Source organism: Trichoderma asperellum, chromosome 3, assembly GCF_020647865.1.
Source record: "Trichoderma asperellum chromosome 3, complete sequence".
Lineage (NCBI taxonomy): Eukaryota > Fungi > Ascomycota > Sordariomycetes > Hypocreales > Hypocreaceae > Trichoderma > Trichoderma asperellum.
Window position 1 is genome coordinate 3,408,391 of NC_089417.1, and position 16,553 is coordinate 3,424,943.

Here is a 16,553-nt window from a genome sequence, read left to right on the forward strand (position 1 = left end):
GGATATGAGCTATGCTAGGGCTTTCAGCTGTGCCACTGTTGTTTGCAATGGATGGGCCTTCAGCTGTGGATGGAGATTTTGGATGGAGATGCCACCAGCCACACATGAAACCCAAGTCTAGGCCCTGGTGTTGAAGTTGAAGTTGATGGCACCCGAACTGAGCAAAATTTTTCGTATAGCTTCGCTCTTTTCTTCCCTGGCTCTCCTTCCACTCGTTCTTCATCGTTTGACATCACACGCCCTACCCCCCTTTACTTGTAGAGCGTGTTGGCCCGTTAAGTTGAAGATCCAGCGGAAGAGCTATTTGACTTACATGCATACCCACACGCTAAAGGCCCTTGCAAGATCGCGACCAGTGGAGCCGCAAGCATGCTGTGTAGTATTGAGACTCCTGCTGTATGCTAGAGAAGATGGGGAGGATGGAGAGAGAGAGGCGGGAAAATACGCCTTGGATGCATGCAACCGGGATCGTTGTACCACGGAACAAAAGCCAAGCCTAGGAGCCGGGGGATCAGATGGCGGATAGCCTAGGGGCCAGTGCCGAAAGGAGGAGCAAGACACGACTCTTTTCAGCCGAAGGTGAATTAGTGAATTAGTGCCATGAGAAGTAACAAACGGTTTGGGAGCCCATGGAGAAGTGGAGAGGATCGCGGGTACATACGCCATGGCTTCAATGGATAGACAAGGGAGGAGGAGCCTGCAGCAGCATCACCACTGCAACATCGATAGAACTCGTCATCATTGAATGCGTGATATTGCTGCCCGGCGTCGGGACGAGGACGCCAACGCAACAGAAAAAAACGGGACGCGCGGGTCACACCAGGAGCCATCATCAACAGCCACTTTTCTGGTCAAGCAGGTCCCAGTGTCACCAGCTCCAACGTTCAAAGAGCTAGGTTTGCTGAAGGGGTTTGGCTCAGTGGGACCCGGAGTAGTACGTTTAGCAGCTTCACACGTCCCCTGTCGGAGGAGGAAGAGCCTAGCTAGCCATGATGCTGCTGAGAGAAGAAGCCGGCGAACAGGTGAGCAGCCTCTGATGCGTTTCCCTCATCTAAGTGTGTGCTGTTGGTCGTGCCGGTTGCCCAGCCGGGCAAGGCGGCGTTGTCTGTTGCGCCTCTAAAAGTCGACGGGGGTATCACAAGCGTTAGACGCCCTGTGGATCCAGAGAGGATGTCGCACATGATCCGCAGCGATTCAGCGTCTTATCCTGCTTGAAGGATGGGCTGTTGAAGCTGTCGTGGATACTGCTTGCGACTAGCTACTTTATGGTACTACGTACTACACATACCTACCTGTGTACATGTCTATATGCTTGGGGTACGGCGGAGCCAAGGGAGGCAGGCTCGGCTTCATCCCATCTCGACCGAAAGGTAATGTCGGCAGCGTCCAACGGCGAAGTGATCCTGGATTTCGCTAATTAATATCATTGTCTTCATTAGGATAAAATAGAGAAACGCCACTCGCTTCTAGTATGTAATAGCTTGGCAGCTGGGTCTCCATATTCACGCCAGAGGAGAAAAAAAAAAAAAATTCTCTTCAAGGCGCAATTTGTTGCTTTAGTAGTTGTGATTGGTAGACTCTTGTACACGAGCGTATACGTTTTTATTCGCATTGATTAATGCATTTGCCTTATCGACGTCTGAAACCCATCGTCATGCAGCCAGATTGTTTGCAGTCCGTGTGCTGCCCTCTCGCCAAACAGCCTTCTATTTCTATTACTAGGTGAGCTATAGGTTCGATTTCTGCCAGCCTGGATTCCTGAACCGTCAGTGTGGGCATTCGCCTTGACTCGTGGTTCGCTTTCAGTGGCCGGCGCATTTGCGAGGCACAGGCTGTCGGGGGCCGCATATTGCCTGAGCAGTACTACCATATCCCAATACGGACGAGCAAGGTTACATCATTTGCTCAAACGGGCTTATTGGATTGCATATTAGGCTTTCAGATATCCCATCACGGACGGTGCGGCAGTACAGTACTTTGCAGAGGTCATGAAACAAAATGCATTGTGGCAGTGGAAAAGGCCGCTTCGTCGGTGGATAAGGCCTGCTGCGCCAAAAAGCCCTCTTTTTTCTCTGCCCCAGAGCTGTCGTAGCTCACTGCTTAGTACATTAGTTGACAACAAGAGGCGTCTGGGTATCACGGCTCAACCACTATGTGCGTGCCTCATAGCTTGCCCTAGTGATGAAGAATCTCTGCGTCTGGATTGGAGGAGAGGGCAGTGGCAGAACCAACAACATTAAAATCTTGTGGGCTGTGGCGTTGACGTCGGCTGCCGCTAATAGGAGACTTGGAGCCAGGATTGGGCCCCCGTCAAGCAAACCTCGGGCGGGGGCTTCGGGAGCCTCAGCAAGAGGAAGCAGTTTTGAAGCTGCTCTGGCCAAGCAGCAATACGACGTCTATGCCCTGTATAAGGCAGGCCATCGGCGATCAGCAGCAGCATCTGCCGTGCCTATGATGCTGTACTGCACGTATTGCACTATATGGCAACATGCATTGTCATCCGCAACAAGTGCCCCGGTCAAGGCTGCCGGAGCAAAAGGCTCAAGGATCTTTTGCTGCTGTGCTGTGCTGTCATGTTTATTTGCCATGGGTCAATACAGGCGCCACAGCGTTTGTGCTGGATGGAGCAGCCGAATATGTCCGACTTCCATCGCAAACATGCTGCAGCCCAGATCCGACGTCGTGTATCCACATTGCATGTAGTCTGTTCGCAAGTCCGCCCAATGTTCTTCCAGCCTCTGCTGCATCCTCCTCCGACAGGGCAGGATTGCCATCGCTAGGTTGAAATCCTTGGTACCATGCAGTGCTCCTCTTAATTTGCAGGCGAGCCATTAGTCTTGTGGCTTTCAGAGAGAATGGTGGTGTTGTGCAGCATATGACTCCCTACTGCGCATACCTACCTAGTAGTACATGCACCCACTGCACCAAGCAGAACATACATCGAATATCGTCTTTGTATCCAACACGCACACAATGACATGGAGCAGCACCCCGTATTAGTCATCTAACCCATCCAGGGTAGAGATTTAGAGGCTTAGATCCTGCTGCGTGCCGGGTGCAGGCTGAAATGTGGCTTTGCGCGCTTCCGTGTCATAAAAGGTACCCGTGCCCATTGGCTGCTAGGCCAGGTCCCGGTGCCTGAGCTGAGCCTCCCCAAATTTCCCCCGCCTGCCAATGAGCGCTCTGCAGCCGTCTCTTCCACCATTTCTCTGTTGCTTTTTGTCCAGCCGCGCCAACAGCGCATCGCAGCCTGCGCCGCGCTTCTGGACGTGAGAGGCGGCCAAAGGAGAAAAAGACACAGCCGCCCAAGCGACCATGCAGGTACGCGGTGCCGAGACATGAGATACTTTTCGACATGAGGCGCTTCCAGTTGGCGGTGGTGGGGTCTCGCGCCTCTGCGGCCATTGGTCAGCCGGTCGCCGTTGTCAGCCTGGGGGGACAAAGAGCCTCCGCACGCGCGGCTGTGGCAGGCGGCTCGAGCCTTTTCCTCCATTCACACTTCGACAACAAGCGACCACCAGGGATCCCGAGGCGCCGGCCGCCAACGAACCGCCCTGAACCGCCGTCAGGCAGAAAGACAACAAGCGCAGCGGGTTGGCTTCGCTCTCCTGATCTCAACCTCATGTCGTCATTCGGCGACGATTCTAGCCCGTCTAGATTGCGAGAGACGACGCTGATGGGGGGCTGAAAGGGGGATTCATGGTTGCATTTCCGTCGCTTGAGCTTCTACATATCTGTTGCCCAATGGGAACTGCGCTTGTTGTTGTCCGCGTTATGTCGCTTGTTTAGCCCATGGTCCCATCATCTCTGATGATTCCAATGCCACCACCGCCTCTTGTACTACTGCAATCAAGCATGCTTCTTGCGTTGGTCCTCGCGCTTGCTAGGTTTCGTCCGGTCAACAAATCCGCGCGGGCGGTGCCGCGAAGGATGGGACAGCACCATCGGACTGAGACTCTGATGCATACTTACATGCAGAGTTGTTCCACACCCCCCTTGGACATCATGTATGACTTGGCTGCACCGTCAATCGCTCAATTGCATCAAGCTTTTCTCCACTCCGGCCTGACGCACTTGCTTGTCTTTGCCATATCATCAAGCAAGGACTGGGATCACGATGAAGGGGGTGGCGTGTTTACGGGATAGCCCGCTCTTCTAGCTATGCGTTTGTTGGTTGTGACCTGCAGCTAGAATGAGTTGTGATGAACCCATCCATCAACTAGTCTCCGGTGAGGTATTGCCGATGATCGTCTGTACAACAATGTTGCTAGTTTGCTGAGCACATGCCGCGGCCGCGTTTACGGCCCCCTGATCTCGCTGTCTGCCTTTGATCTCCGCCTCGCTGCAAGGTCGAAACTATCGAGCTTCCCAACAAAGACCACCTAGGTTTGTGGCGGCATGTAGGTGACTGCTAATTTCTCTTATCAGTCCTATTAGTTGCTAGTTGCATTGAGCCACTTATTGCTATTAGCCGCTATTGTCTGTCACTCTCATTTATTACACGACCTCTAGGTCCAGAAGGAGGTTGGTCGATAGTTCACATGAAGAGCTCAAGGACGCGGCCGACGATGCGGCCGATCCCTTACCTACGGCTCTCGCGATCTTCCCGTTCAAAACTCAATGCGGCCCTTCATGCGGCCTTGGGAATTGCCGCACTCGGCAATTGAAGCCTCGCGGCCAAACTCATGGCCGCCTCCGAGCAAGGTGATCCTCCCATCAGCCCAGATCAGCCGACACGGCTTACAACAGATACCGGCCGTGCAATGGCGCAGCAATACTTGTGCCTTTCTCAACGTGACCTGCAAGGCATGATTCAATTGCCTCATTATTGGAGCCAACGCTGGTCTCGGTGCCTTATAACTCCCGTAAGGATACCAATCATAGACTACACCATGACAGCTAGTTCCACTTGCGGCTCAATGATCCAATATCCACATACAATTCTCAACAGCTTTAGCCCTAGTACCCTTTTTCTCTGCTGAAATCTGCTGATATTCTTCTCTGAGACATAAGCTAGGGCAGCGTCACATGGGCTAATAGCAGCCCTAGACCAACAAACTACACATTGATGCTTTGAAGTAGCAGCTTTATCAGCTCTTACATTTAATTGTCTTGATCTTCCTTACCTAAGTTTATTGTTACAAGCATGCACTATTGGTTAGATTTATAATTGCTCTGCTACTTACGACTCCTACACAAATATAGCTCTTCAAGTACTATAAAGCATAAAACGCTGGAGCCGCCAGTCATTACTACGACTCAGGTAGCTGATTGACATCTTGTTTATCAGGCATGAAGCGACCAAAGAGTTGGCAACACTAAATTGAAAGTTGATATCAAGACCACCTCCTATCACAAACTTTGATTGCCACACCCCATACCCTTCTATCACGGCTGGATAAAGGAGTCATCGTGCTCAACCTCGGAACTTCTGCGAGGCAATCGAATGTTGGGGGCTAGATAATCTTGGCTGCAGAACAAAATGTCATCAGTGCATGTCTAGATCGACGCCGTACTTGTCTCGATTTCTAACGTCTTCGGGAAGGAACTGACTCTATGGTCTTGGGCAGCCGCAGACGATATCCATTATATCCCACATCGGCTGGAGCAACTGCAAGACTAGACCAGAAATGTCCCTTCCTGGAAGACCAACGACCAACAAAACAAAAAATATTAATCCCTGAGCTTGCCGCGCGTATTACCAGCTAAAGAGACGCGGGCGCCCGTCCATATGATATCCAACAGATGCAATGAGCATTTTTTTCCATCCATGAGCGTGACACTTTGGCGGCTACGTCGAGGTTGCCATCCATGCCGAGCATCTCGATGCTACGCTACTAGGGCCCCGGGTGGTGGAACCAATCAGAGGCCGATTTAAGCGCTTGCGATTACCACTCGCGGTAAATTCGACCCGCTGAGGCTCGAAGAGCTTAAACCGAAATGGGGCTTTAGAGCTGCGTGTGGACGGCTCAGGGGACAACCTCATGTCAATAGACGCCACCAAAGTATGGCATATCGATACGACAAGCTAGCCAATATTCGTGAAGGATTAGCATGCCGAGGGCCAATAAATGGATTGGTTTAATGAACCAATATCCTTTACGTTATGAACTGAGCTATTTCACCGTGGAGCTAGTCGAGAGAGGAAGCAATAGCAGAACGGCAGACCGGCCCGATGCAAAGAGCACCATACAGACTTAATTCCGCAGAAAATGACCATTTGCATGGCTAATTCTGCATCTTGAACGAGTTCATCACCAACAGAATTATTTATTGGGTTAGATTCGAACAGAAGTTCGGCCGATAAACCTGCACCTGCACTGCGGATGTCTTATACACCCCCCCATCTCGAACCATGGATGATATGGAACGTTTAGTCTTTCTCCGAGGCCCATGTTTTTCCGATTAAAGTCTGTTGCTACCACTAATCATGCATATATGCCCTTTACATTACATATCATTCTGCTCGTATTTCGGAAAGCCGGACGGAAGGATCAGAAGTTCCGCTTAGTTCTGGAGCCGACGATGACCCCCGGTGTATCGGGGTACTCAGGCTATAACGTCAATATTATGTGCTCATATCTGTTGCAGACAAGTATGACAGACTCGATATAGCCAACAGCAGCACTTTATTATCGGCTTTTCTGCCAAATGTCTTGTCCGTTGGTGATGAACAGATTGTTCATTTAGCCACGGTTAAAAAGCTGGTATGCACCATGCATTAAAATAGAACAGCTGGATGTCTTGTTTGACTTTGATGTATTTTAAAGTAAGTCTATTTTGAGCAAATATTCATGGCTCCAAGTAGATAGTATGCGCACATTGCATTGCTCCAAGCTAACACACCTCAGCTACGGGCACTGACAGCTGACTAGCTGGGAGGTCCAAGGATTCCAAAAGAAACGAGAGTTCAACTCCGAATACTCAACACGAAACGAGGAATAATTCGAGGATGGTTTTTTTCCTCATTGAAGACTTGGGCGATGTTCAGGCACAGGGCCATTCCTTTCCAGACGTGACACCCTCCATAGATAAGAAGAATATATCATCATAAACACAATGTATTGATGACTAGGTATCTAGGACGGCATTTACAACTTTTATATATTAACAGGTTGTGGTTTAAGTAAGTTTATATCTATCTCTTTATATGCAATCAAAGCGAAGAGAGTTGCAGATTGACGAGAGAAATGTACTATCATACTTATGCTACTCTAACCTGCGCTCGGCAAATTTTGTGGGAATATGGCACGATTCATAAGTATGAAGAAATACACAGTCACGAATATAGTGTACTGACAACGTTATAGGAAGGCATGTTCAACTTTCTATATACAATTGAAAAGGAACGGCTCGGGTAAGCGTTTATATCTCTTGACTTACGATCAATGCTGAGGTAGTTGCAGATTTGAAGGGGAAGAATTCACTGCCACGTATAAGTCACCTCAATAAGCACATTACAAGTTTTTATGAGGATACCCCATCGCCTCTCTTCAGTTATCCATGTGGCGCCAGCTGAAGCTTATATACTATATATATGTCGATAGGTAGTGTTACAAGGTTCGTTGGTTTGCCACGGCATAGAGGTATATCTACCCATGGTACATTCTCTGTTATGCTATTGTTCATTACTTTATTCATGATTTCTTCCAGTTACTTGCTACTACAGTCGTTGCTGACTATACTTTTTTGGTCAGCTAGCCCGTGCTAGCTTCCAAATTCCTTCCAGCTAAGTATAGGGGTGCTCTATGCCTCATTATGATCGTCATTGACACTGACAGCAGCTTTAAGCCGTAATGCAGCCATTGTAAGTTTGCCGCTACTACCCGCTCTCTACTTCATCTCATCGTCATTGCAGGACTTCAATCTTCACAAGCACATGTCAATTAGGCATAGCGACGATGCCATGCTCGGCCAGCTTCGGAATGCAAGCACCCCTTAGTCTCACGAAGATATATCGGAATTGAAGTGGCATGACCCGGCACGGATATAACGTCAAAAAAACAATCAAAAATCCTAAAGAAAGATTTTATATCCTTCAATGCCAGAGATCTCAGAACAATCCAGATCTTGTCTCCCCCGCATTCTGCATTGGCCCACCACAGAAACCCGAGGCCAGGCACATGGCAGCGCTGGGGTTGGCATGTTCCCGACCAGCGGTTCCGAAAAATCCCTTTGGCTGCCGGGACGGGCATCCAATAAGCCTCCAGCATCAGCCGGGCCTACGGTATCTACCCCGGATCGACTTGCGATTCTGTAATACTGCCGTCCGAGCATCAAGTGGAGCTCGGCTTCCGTGACATTACAACTCCATTTTTGACATTTGAATCTCGCGCCGTGGCACCGCCTTAACCTCCCGGAGCTCACAAGCCCGGCCGCCTCACCCAAAGGTGAAGAACGGCGCGGTCCCTTGTCATTCGGCAAATCTCTGGCTCTTTTTTTATGCTTTTATGCAAACTGAACATGGCAACTTGCTTTATACCCAATCAGCGCTAGGGCTGTTTGAAATTCGCACGTGGGCTCTCTTATCTCCAGTTCTCTTTGCCGCGAAGACCGCCAGGCCGAAAGAACCGGGCCAGAAGCCAGGACAACCTGAAAAAAAAATGAGACCTACCTAATTGGCGTGGGGGGAACCATTCTCAATCATTGGCGCTGCTAGGGGAAGGGGGGGCCATACCAGTACTTGCATGAGAGCAACGCGAATGGTCCAACCGTTCCCTGCCATTGTTCACAGATGCCTATGCAGCGGGCAACGCGAAGCACAGTCCTGGACCCAATGACGAGTCAGCGAGGGCCACCGTTCTATGTAGAAATCCAGAGAGGGTGGGAACGCGTCCCGTTCACATGATGGGAGTGAGGAATTGGGCTCTGAGGCAAAAGACAGGTGGGAGGCGAATCCAGACAGTGAGTGGTAATAGTATGTCGTCAGATCCTCGGCCACGTCTCAGCCCCCGTCTCAATGACATACTACTGCTCCGTACTTGTGCTTATACCATCCCCATGACAATCTCTCGACATCCGTGCTCCCGATCTTGCGCGGGTCCCCCGTGTTGTAGGGGTTGACGGCCTAGCGCCAGTAGCGGCTGTCCAGAGTTACGTACGTACCTCCTTGAGCTGCAAGTTGCCGTGACACCAGTGCCGAACTCTGCGAGCATAAAGAGCACGCCATCCGCTCCTTGTTCTTAGAAAGGGCTCTCTTTCTCTGTTCTTCATTCCTCCATCTTCTAATAAATTCCCAAGATTAAACTCATCTTCTCTTGCTGCAAACCTATCTTGTGAAAAGCTCTTCCGTGTCCCTCTTAAGAACAACTCTCATAACTCACTCACCTCTCTATTTACCAACGGTTTATACATACACACAAAATCTACAAGATGTCTATGGACTTTGCCCGTGCCGCTCTGGCTGAGCGCCGACCTTCCTTCTTCCTCTCACTGGCACCTACTACTTCTTCCTCCTACCCTCAACCCGATAGACGGCCTTCAGTTACCGAGAGCCCAACCAGACCACGACGGGCCTCTATCAGCTCCCCAACCGGCCTTCGAGTCCTGAAGCTCAGCCCTGTTTACTATGGCGAGCACATCGGCCAGAACAAGGACGACTTCTATGACGTCCCGGCCTCTCCAGAAATGCCACCATCCTCCTTCCTCTCACTCGCGCCGGCTACCTCTTCTTCCTATCCTCAGATGCCCTCCAGCCGCTCCGGTGCTATCCCTGAGAGGCGACGCTCTTCGTCCAGCTCCACCACCGGCTTCAGGGTGCTGAAGCTGGGACCCGTCTACTGGGGTGAGCACGAAGGCGACCACAAGGATGACTTCCATGACATTCCCGCCTCCCCTTAAGACAGCAGCTAAGGGCAACCAACACAAAACACATCTTGGGAAATTAGCGTGATCTTTTTTTATTTTTCTCTATATGGAATGGAGCGAGCGAAGCTACTGTCATCATTATACTAAAAAAAAGTTTTCGGCGACACACACACACACACACACGCATAAGACAAGTCCAAATCCGCTATCAAAAAGCTGCAGGAAATGACTCGAGGGGGAGGATTCTTCACTCTCCGTTGGCATTTGGCGGCTTTCCTTAGCGCCTCGCACGCTTGGCTTGGCATATCTTTTCTTAAAAATGAATGGGATCGATGGATCAATGGACCGATTGAGCGACTTGGGTTTTCTTTTTTCTTTTTTTTTCTTCTTTTACTATTTGGCCAATTGACTGGGAAAAGAATGTAACAGTTTGACAAGTGCCTTGTAAGGGCCTATTTTGGGAAACACACTTAGTCTAGAAAGATTGTACTACAAGAGGCAGATCTTGGAGCAAAGAGGCTTAGCAAGATTATGCAGTGACAATACACAAGAAATTCGAACAACACACACATCCTACTCCTCCGTACTACTGCTATCAAACCTGTGACCTGCTGCCTTGATCCTTTTTTGCGGCGGTGCCGACACATCCTGCTCTAACGTGGGGGATTATGTCTCTGCTGGAGCAATGCTGTTGGTGGGAAGGCAGGCGAATGTCAGTTTAAGCTTGAAATGCAGTGTCTGAGGCCAAGTCCAGGGAGTCTTGCTGTCTCCAACTTTGATTTTTTTTTTGTATCACTTTAGACTGAGACACGGTGACGAGGCAGCTTGGCAGAATCATCAATCCATATGTTAAGCCGTACCAATTGTAAGACTTGCTTATGAATACGACTTGCTTTTGTGCTTCTACAAGGTGCCATTCGATGATGTACTAGAGAAAAAGAGAGAAACAGGCATATTCCAGGGGGGCAGGGGGTTGCTTAATCTCAGCTGCTCACTAATACGCCTGAGATGGAACTCGTGTTACTGCATCTCCATAGAAAAAGATCTCACAGTCTGTTCCGGCTCTTCCACTCGACCGTCGCCGGGGATAGCCGAAAGAGGCAAAAAGAGAAAAGAAAAAAAAGTTCAATAGTGTGCCATGTGCTATAATTGTACTATACAATAGTAATACTACTAGAAAGAGATGAATTTAAAAGAAAAAAAAAATTCTCCTCCAGGAATAGGTAATAGTGGAAGAAAAATCGTTTGCTTTTTATGCAAGCATAGCATGATCTGGGAAGATGGGGTGGTGCGCCACGGCTAGAAAAGGCTACCGTATGCCGAGGCCAGGCCTGATTCCCGAGGCGTTGGGATGTGCGACATGCAGGGAAAAAAAAAAAAAAAAAAAAAAAAAAAAAAAAAAAAAAAGAGCTTCTGGACCCTGATGGCATGTACTACCTGCTCGGGGTACCTACTCGCGAGCAAGTCTGCGCAAGGTCTCTTTTTTCGCCTGCAGGGGGCGAGGGGGGCTTGGGTGAAGCGGACGAGGGGAAGCTGTTTCATCATTCTTACTGCCACAAGGAGATAGATGGGAGGTTTGCCTCTCTGTCTGAGTTGCGATTCCTTTTTTTTTTTTTTTTTTTTTTTGAGCTGCTTTTGCTGCTCTCGTCACTTTTACTTTCTTCCTTTTTGGCTGACGCAATTGTAATACGAATACTAATCCCCAGAAGCAGAGCTACCAACCGCAATCCTCTAGTGGTTGTTTTCTTCGTGTTAGTGGCCAGTGAGAAGCAGCTCCAGTGCGGGGAGGGGCCAGCAACAAACCCCCACGCCTTGTGCTCCTGTCTCTGCTCTCGTCTTCCTCCCTCCCTCGTTCATTTCTCATTGTGCTTGGCATCGCCTCCCTGCGCTGCAAAAGCCTTGTGTGCCTACTTGTACTCTGGCTCTTGTGCACTCAGCCAATAGCAGCGGCGCTGGTTACGGCTATGGAGTACAGCCAGGCCCTAGCACGCCGAAACGGCCGTCTCGCAGTTACAGCTAGCGAGTACGCGGCGGTTACATTGCAAACTTGCGGTGAATGATGGGGGAGGGGAAGTAGACGGCGAGTAACGCTTGTTGGATACGGATGTATTATGGGACTGCCAATCAAAGGGGTTAGTAGTACAATATCTCCGGATGTATGTGCCAAGATATGGAGATGAAGATATGAAGAGAATTCTCAGCGCTGGGGGGAGTCTAGAAGAGTGCGGTGTCTACGATGGCTAGAAGCCACGCCCACGGAGATTCACTTGGGCTGAACGCCACCAAATAACCAGTACATACCTACGTACATAGTATCTTACCATGGTTGTTGATATTGGCCAGTAGAAAACTCCGTGCAGCTGCACACACTCATAAGATTAGGAGGTGCTGGTACAGCCAAGCACTTGCCAAGTCTCCGTCGCCAAGCCGAGGAAGGGGTGGCGGACCAGCAGATATGGACGAGGCAGGCACGTTGCGCAAGCATTGGCAGGAGTTGGACCCAAGCCAAGCTCTCTGTACAGTAGTCTACATGCTTGTAGGTACCTGCACCTCCCTAAACAGATGCTAGATTTGGGAATATTCCATCTTCGGTAGGTAACTTAGCTTGCTCACTCTCAGCCAGTAGGTGCCTTGTTCTATCTCACTGCTTCTTAGTATTTCGTTTGGAGCATCTCTTGTATGCAAATAGCTAACTGGGGACGGAATGGGGCAGCAGTTGAACACAAAGAGCAATACCGAGCATTGCCGAGTGCCCCGTCATGCCATGGTCCCTCCTTTTCGCCATCGCCGAATCACATCTCCAGCAGTATACTGGAGTATTGCGTCGCATTCAGCGGATGCCTTGGGACGGGGCCCTGATCCGATCAACCAAAGCCCCCACATGAGATCTCAAGAGCAGAGAAGCTATGACCAGGCTTAGCCCTTAAGCCTTAGCCTTTTATCCCTGCTAGTCGAGCTGGTTAGTTGCACAAAATCGTGTCGACTATCTCCAGCCATCCTATTAGTCCAGAGATTGCAGTAATTCAGCAGTACAGAGTGCTATTTGTTGACATCTGATTCGTCGTCCCCAAGAGCTGTGAGCGCTTTCTTCAAAAGGAGTCGTTATTTCTCTGAAATGGGGCTGGATTGAACGCCCCCATTGGTGCTGACATCACAAAGAGAACCGCTTGAGCCCTACAGCCCAAGTATACCTACTGCTTGTATGCGAGTGCACCCATGTTCAGCTGACCGCTTAATACCTTGCATATGTCCGCTTTCCCTTGCTCTTTTCTCTACAGCAGCTTTGCTGCAAATGTTCTAAAAGTACATCTAAAGTACATCTATGACAGCAATTCAACAGAGTGAGAAGCTTCATGTTGACATTTTCAGTTGTATCAGCGCTATACGGTTCATGAAGTCAATTTATCACGTATCAGCTGAGTAAGAATCAGACCTGTCACCAGCCACTTGAAGTTTATCCATTACACCACGATATGCTAAACCTTATCAAATATTCACACATACTTGGTTCAAATTTAACACAGCGTTTTTATTCGTTTTCTTCTACCCTCATTGCAAGACGCAGATCTATGGAGCCCTAAAAATAGGAACCACCATCAACTCAATCCCGTATAATGTCCGATGACATCTTGGCTCCATTCATTCTTTCCCCTTGCTAGGATTGCCCCTCCAATACGTTTATTAGTTTTTGGAATGACAAAGCATATAATATCTGGCGGGCCAGCCTCAGATGCCGAAATATAGCATGATATAGGGGATTCCATGGAAGAAAATTATAGGCAAAAGTAGATAGTAAAGCTCAGCTCAGCTCAGCTCAGCTCAGCTCCCTACGAGATTCCAACTAGTACCCACAAAGGCATTGTTCATCTCTGTACCTGGTTTTGACCACTACGATGTTGCCTTGGCCCCGGCAGCGGCAGCAGGCAATTCGGCGTGGTCTTCCGCCGTTGCAATGCACACAGTGGATAGAGGGAGCTTGGCAGCAGTAGACCCAACATCGTCCACGGCAGACATTGCACGACACTTGGACTCGCTCTTCTGTTGATAGCTTAAACCAGCCGGTGCCGTTGCACTCTTCACAGGTAGGATTTGGTTTCTCATCACGGGAACGGTCAGAGTCTATGGAGGAACCGCTTCGGGTTGAGTTGCTTCTGCTAGAACGGGGCATTCTGCGACAGGGAACTAGCCTTGAAAGACCCTGGACAAAATGGCTTCTATTCTGTAATGGCGATTAGTGTGGCAAATGTGAGATTCTTGAGGCTTTGAATTAGAAGTTGCCCGATTTGAAGATTCAAATGAAATTCCTATGGCTTGCGAGGCTTGCAGATTGCGGTCGTGTTGGTTTACACGCAGGCAATAGTTTAGAACGCCGGGCAGTACTTATAAGAACCCTTTGGAGTTGCTGGCGATGAAGCGAAAAAAAAAAATATGTTTGATAGCGGCATTTCTACACTTCTTCATTGCTCAGTTTCGCGAGGTTTGCTCCATTTTACCGTCACTGTTGTGTATCGTGACACTTGAGAGCGGTTTTTAATGGCTCCCATTGTAAGTCAATATGTCGCGATGCTACTGCGAATCTCAATAATGACGAACAAAAAGCACATGAGGAACGAAAAAGGAAAAAATGAAAACAGTAACAGTCTTGACAAAAGTATTCGGGTTCTTTGCTACAATTCATTTTGGCGAGCTGTGAGTCGCGACTGTGGGGAAGAAAGCCATTGAAGCATTGACTCACATACACATGAAGCCCAAGCGGATAACTTGCGATGGTGTGGAAAAGGTGTGGAAAAGGAGGATCGTTAATATGCTTGCGAATTTACGAATACCAAGGGAAAAAAAAATCAAGGCGTGCTTTGCAGGAACAGCTTGGTGCGGTAATCGTCATGGGTTCTAATGTACAGAATACTCCTCAGCTACTGTATCATATATGTCCGATAACCCAACTTCAAAAGCGTAGGCCGGTGATAGTCCTTCACGCCATTGGCAGGCAGCCCAAGGTTTTGGAAACTGTACGTGCCGCTTCTGACAGATTTCTATTGCTAAACTAACGTTCAACCCGGCTATTCAGCGTCTATCTTTTTGAAGTGGTAACTCTAGCACCCTCACAATGAAACAATTCTCAAGTTATAGCTCTAACTATGCGAGATAACCGTGTCAAGGTCAGCCCGAGAAAGAATTAGGGTTAGAAGATACATTCAGAAAAAAATTACAACGACCGCTTATATCAGTATAAGGAGAACATGCTATGGACCATATAACCACACTCTATTGTAACTTACACATGCTTTCCTCCTTTAATAATCCTTTCTTTTCGACAATTATCATCGAGATTCCATTCTACCTCGCAATATAGCTTGCAAGCTTGGTGCGACGTCGAATTCATAAGACCCAGCTCGTTCAATATAGGTCCACAGCAACAATCTCCTCCACAAGACACTCTACATTTCCGCATGCCATCCAACAGCCCTCCTCTTCGCCTCCGGATCAACCACTCTCAAAATCTCCCTCCAATCAATCTCCACCACCTCCTCGTCCTCTTTCTTCGTAGCATCGTCACAGCCATCTCTGACTCTCATAAAGGACTTCAATATGCAATCTCCTCCTTGATGAAAGTCACACCATGCTCGATCATGCCTTCCCTTGACTCTCAAACTCGCCATTCGTATACTCGGATCCGCCAACAGCCTCACCAGTCCTTCCAGCGGCGGCTTCTCAAACATCGTCTTCTTCTCCCTCAGAAAAGCTCTCGAAATCGACTTGGACCTCTCCTTCGTTTCGGTGCTATAATCCACCAACAAGCTCAAGTCACTCAGATCCCCTCTCACAGCCATATCCTGTAAGAACGACCCTAGTTCATCCCACAGCCACCCTCTTAGTTTGTCGATTCTCATCTCCAGCCGGTGCACTCTACGCCTCGCCTCTTGCGATAGGAGGAGGGACGGGCCACCCGTGTGCCGTAGCAGGATATGGTTCTGCGTCTGTTGCCTGCCGCTCCATTCCGCATCGCCAGGTAGATCCTCTGCGGCGTTTTCTATGAACCGCCTTACGTGGGAGGCATGGCCCTCTGTGAGGTCCAACACAAATGTGTTTGCTGGCCCGTAAAATATCGGGTGAGCAATAGCGTACAGGGATGGATGGATGAGGAAGATGGGTATGGGGTTGATTGGGCTGGCGGTACAAGGGCATAGAGAGATGATGCCTCCATTTGGGGCTGTGAGCAGTGGCTGTAGGATCAGGGATAGGAGGTCGACTGGAAGGTCAAATAAGTGTAGAGGTTGAGATTCAGGCATATTGTGATGTTTCTAAGGGGGCCAAAAATAGAAAAAGTCGAGGGCGCTGTGTTGGCGCTTAGTTGTAACAGGTCGGTTGGCGTTGGTCAGCTATGAGTGTTATCAGCCTCCCAAGTCCGTCCCAGTAGTCGGCCAAAAGGCGCCTTAGGCTACCACAGAGGCCTCCTCTTGAGCTGCCGGAGTCCAAGAAAAAAAATAAACATACCGTTGGCAGATTTCAAACACTAGTACTGCAGAGTTACTCTCAGTCTCATACCAGAGATCACATCGATTGAGTGCATCACGAATGGGGAAAGCGGGGTGAGGCTCCCGTAAATAGGTGGGCTGGAGTTTACTCCCAGAGTTTGGAGCACATGCATTTACCTACCAGGTACCTACTAGGCCTAGGTAGGTACTAGTATATAGGTCGCGTGTACAGCCACACTTTATATACTCTGTACAGTAGTTCCAGGTAGA

The 16,553-nt window shown here is 49.1% G+C and overlaps 6 protein-coding genes across 6 annotated transcripts; 4 read left to right on the plus strand and 2 right to left on the minus strand.

Moving 5' to 3' along the window:
* Positions 1–1,587: 1,587 nt before the first annotated feature.
* TrAFT101_005718 (uncharacterized protein) lies at positions 1,588–3,299 on the minus strand. The gene is made up of 2 exons (XM_066127575.1): positions 2,901–3,299; positions 1,588–2,811 (listed from the first exon to the last, which is right to left on the minus strand). The coding sequence occupies exons 1-2, from the start codon at positions 3,002–3,004 to the stop codon at positions 2,592–2,594; spliced, it is 324 nt and encodes a 107-aa protein (XP_065983686.1). The 5' UTR covers positions 3,005–3,299; the 3' UTR covers positions 1,588–2,591.
* A 56-nt stretch (positions 3,300–3,355) lies between these two features.
* On the plus strand, positions 3,356–3,688 carry TrAFT101_005719 (uncharacterized protein; the record flags this gene model as incomplete). Its single annotated transcript, XM_024906702.1, has 1 exon — positions 3,356–3,688. One exon carries the CDS (start codon positions 3,356–3,358, stop codon positions 3,686–3,688), a length of 333 nt encoding a protein of 110 aa, XP_024760215.1.
* A 104-nt stretch (positions 3,689–3,792) lies between these two features.
* On the plus strand, positions 3,793–4,146 carry TrAFT101_005720 (uncharacterized protein; the record flags this gene model as incomplete). The annotated part of the gene is made up of 1 exon (XM_024905573.2): positions 3,793–4,146. The coding sequence occupies one exon, from the start codon at positions 3,793–3,795 to the stop codon at positions 4,144–4,146; it is 354 nt and encodes a 117-aa protein (XP_024760216.1).
* A 2,921-nt stretch (positions 4,147–7,067) lies between these two features.
* On the plus strand, positions 7,068–7,942 carry TrAFT101_005721 (uncharacterized protein; the record flags this gene model as incomplete). Its single annotated transcript, XM_066127576.1, has 7 exons — positions 7,068–7,126; positions 7,311–7,357; positions 7,407–7,439; positions 7,548–7,564; positions 7,712–7,733; positions 7,782–7,807; positions 7,859–7,942. 7 exons carry the CDS (start codon positions 7,068–7,070, stop codon positions 7,940–7,942), a joined length of 288 nt encoding a protein of 95 aa, XP_065983687.1.
* Positions 7,943–9,225: 1,283 nt separating this feature from the next.
* Positions 9,226–10,385, plus strand: TrAFT101_005722 (uncharacterized protein). The gene has a single exon (XM_024906704.2). The coding sequence runs from the start codon at positions 9,373–9,375 to the stop codon at positions 9,838–9,840; it is 468 nt and encodes a 155-aa protein (XP_024760218.1). The 5' UTR covers positions 9,226–9,372; the 3' UTR covers positions 9,841–10,385.
* A 4,589-nt stretch (positions 10,386–14,974) lies between these two features.
* Positions 14,975–16,389, minus strand: TrAFT101_005723 (uncharacterized protein). The gene is made up of 2 exons (XM_024910619.2): positions 16,303–16,389; positions 14,975–16,187 (listed from the first exon to the last, which is right to left on the minus strand). Exon 2 carries the CDS (start codon positions 16,095–16,097, stop codon positions 15,246–15,248), a length of 852 nt encoding a protein of 283 aa, XP_024760220.1. The 5' UTR covers positions 16,098–16,187; positions 16,303–16,389; the 3' UTR covers positions 14,975–15,245.
* Positions 16,390–16,553: the final 164 nt, after the last annotated feature.

Coding starts and splice junctions, on each gene's coding strand:
- TrAFT101_005718 (XM_066127575.1), bottom strand. CDS start 3,004: ATGACTAATACGGGGTGCTGCTCCATGTCATTGTGTGCGTGTTGGATA. Junction 2,812..2,900: donor GTGGGTGCATGTACTACTAG/GTAGGTATGCGC, acceptor CTGCAAATTAAG/AGGAGCACTGCATGGTACCA.
- TrAFT101_005722 (XM_024906704.2), top strand. CDS start 9,373: ATGTCTATGGACTTTGCCCGTGCCGCTCTGGCTGAGCGCCGACCTTCC.
- TrAFT101_005723 (XM_024910619.2), bottom strand. CDS start 16,097: ATGCCTGAATCTCAACCTCTACACTTATTTGACCTTCCAGTCGACCTC.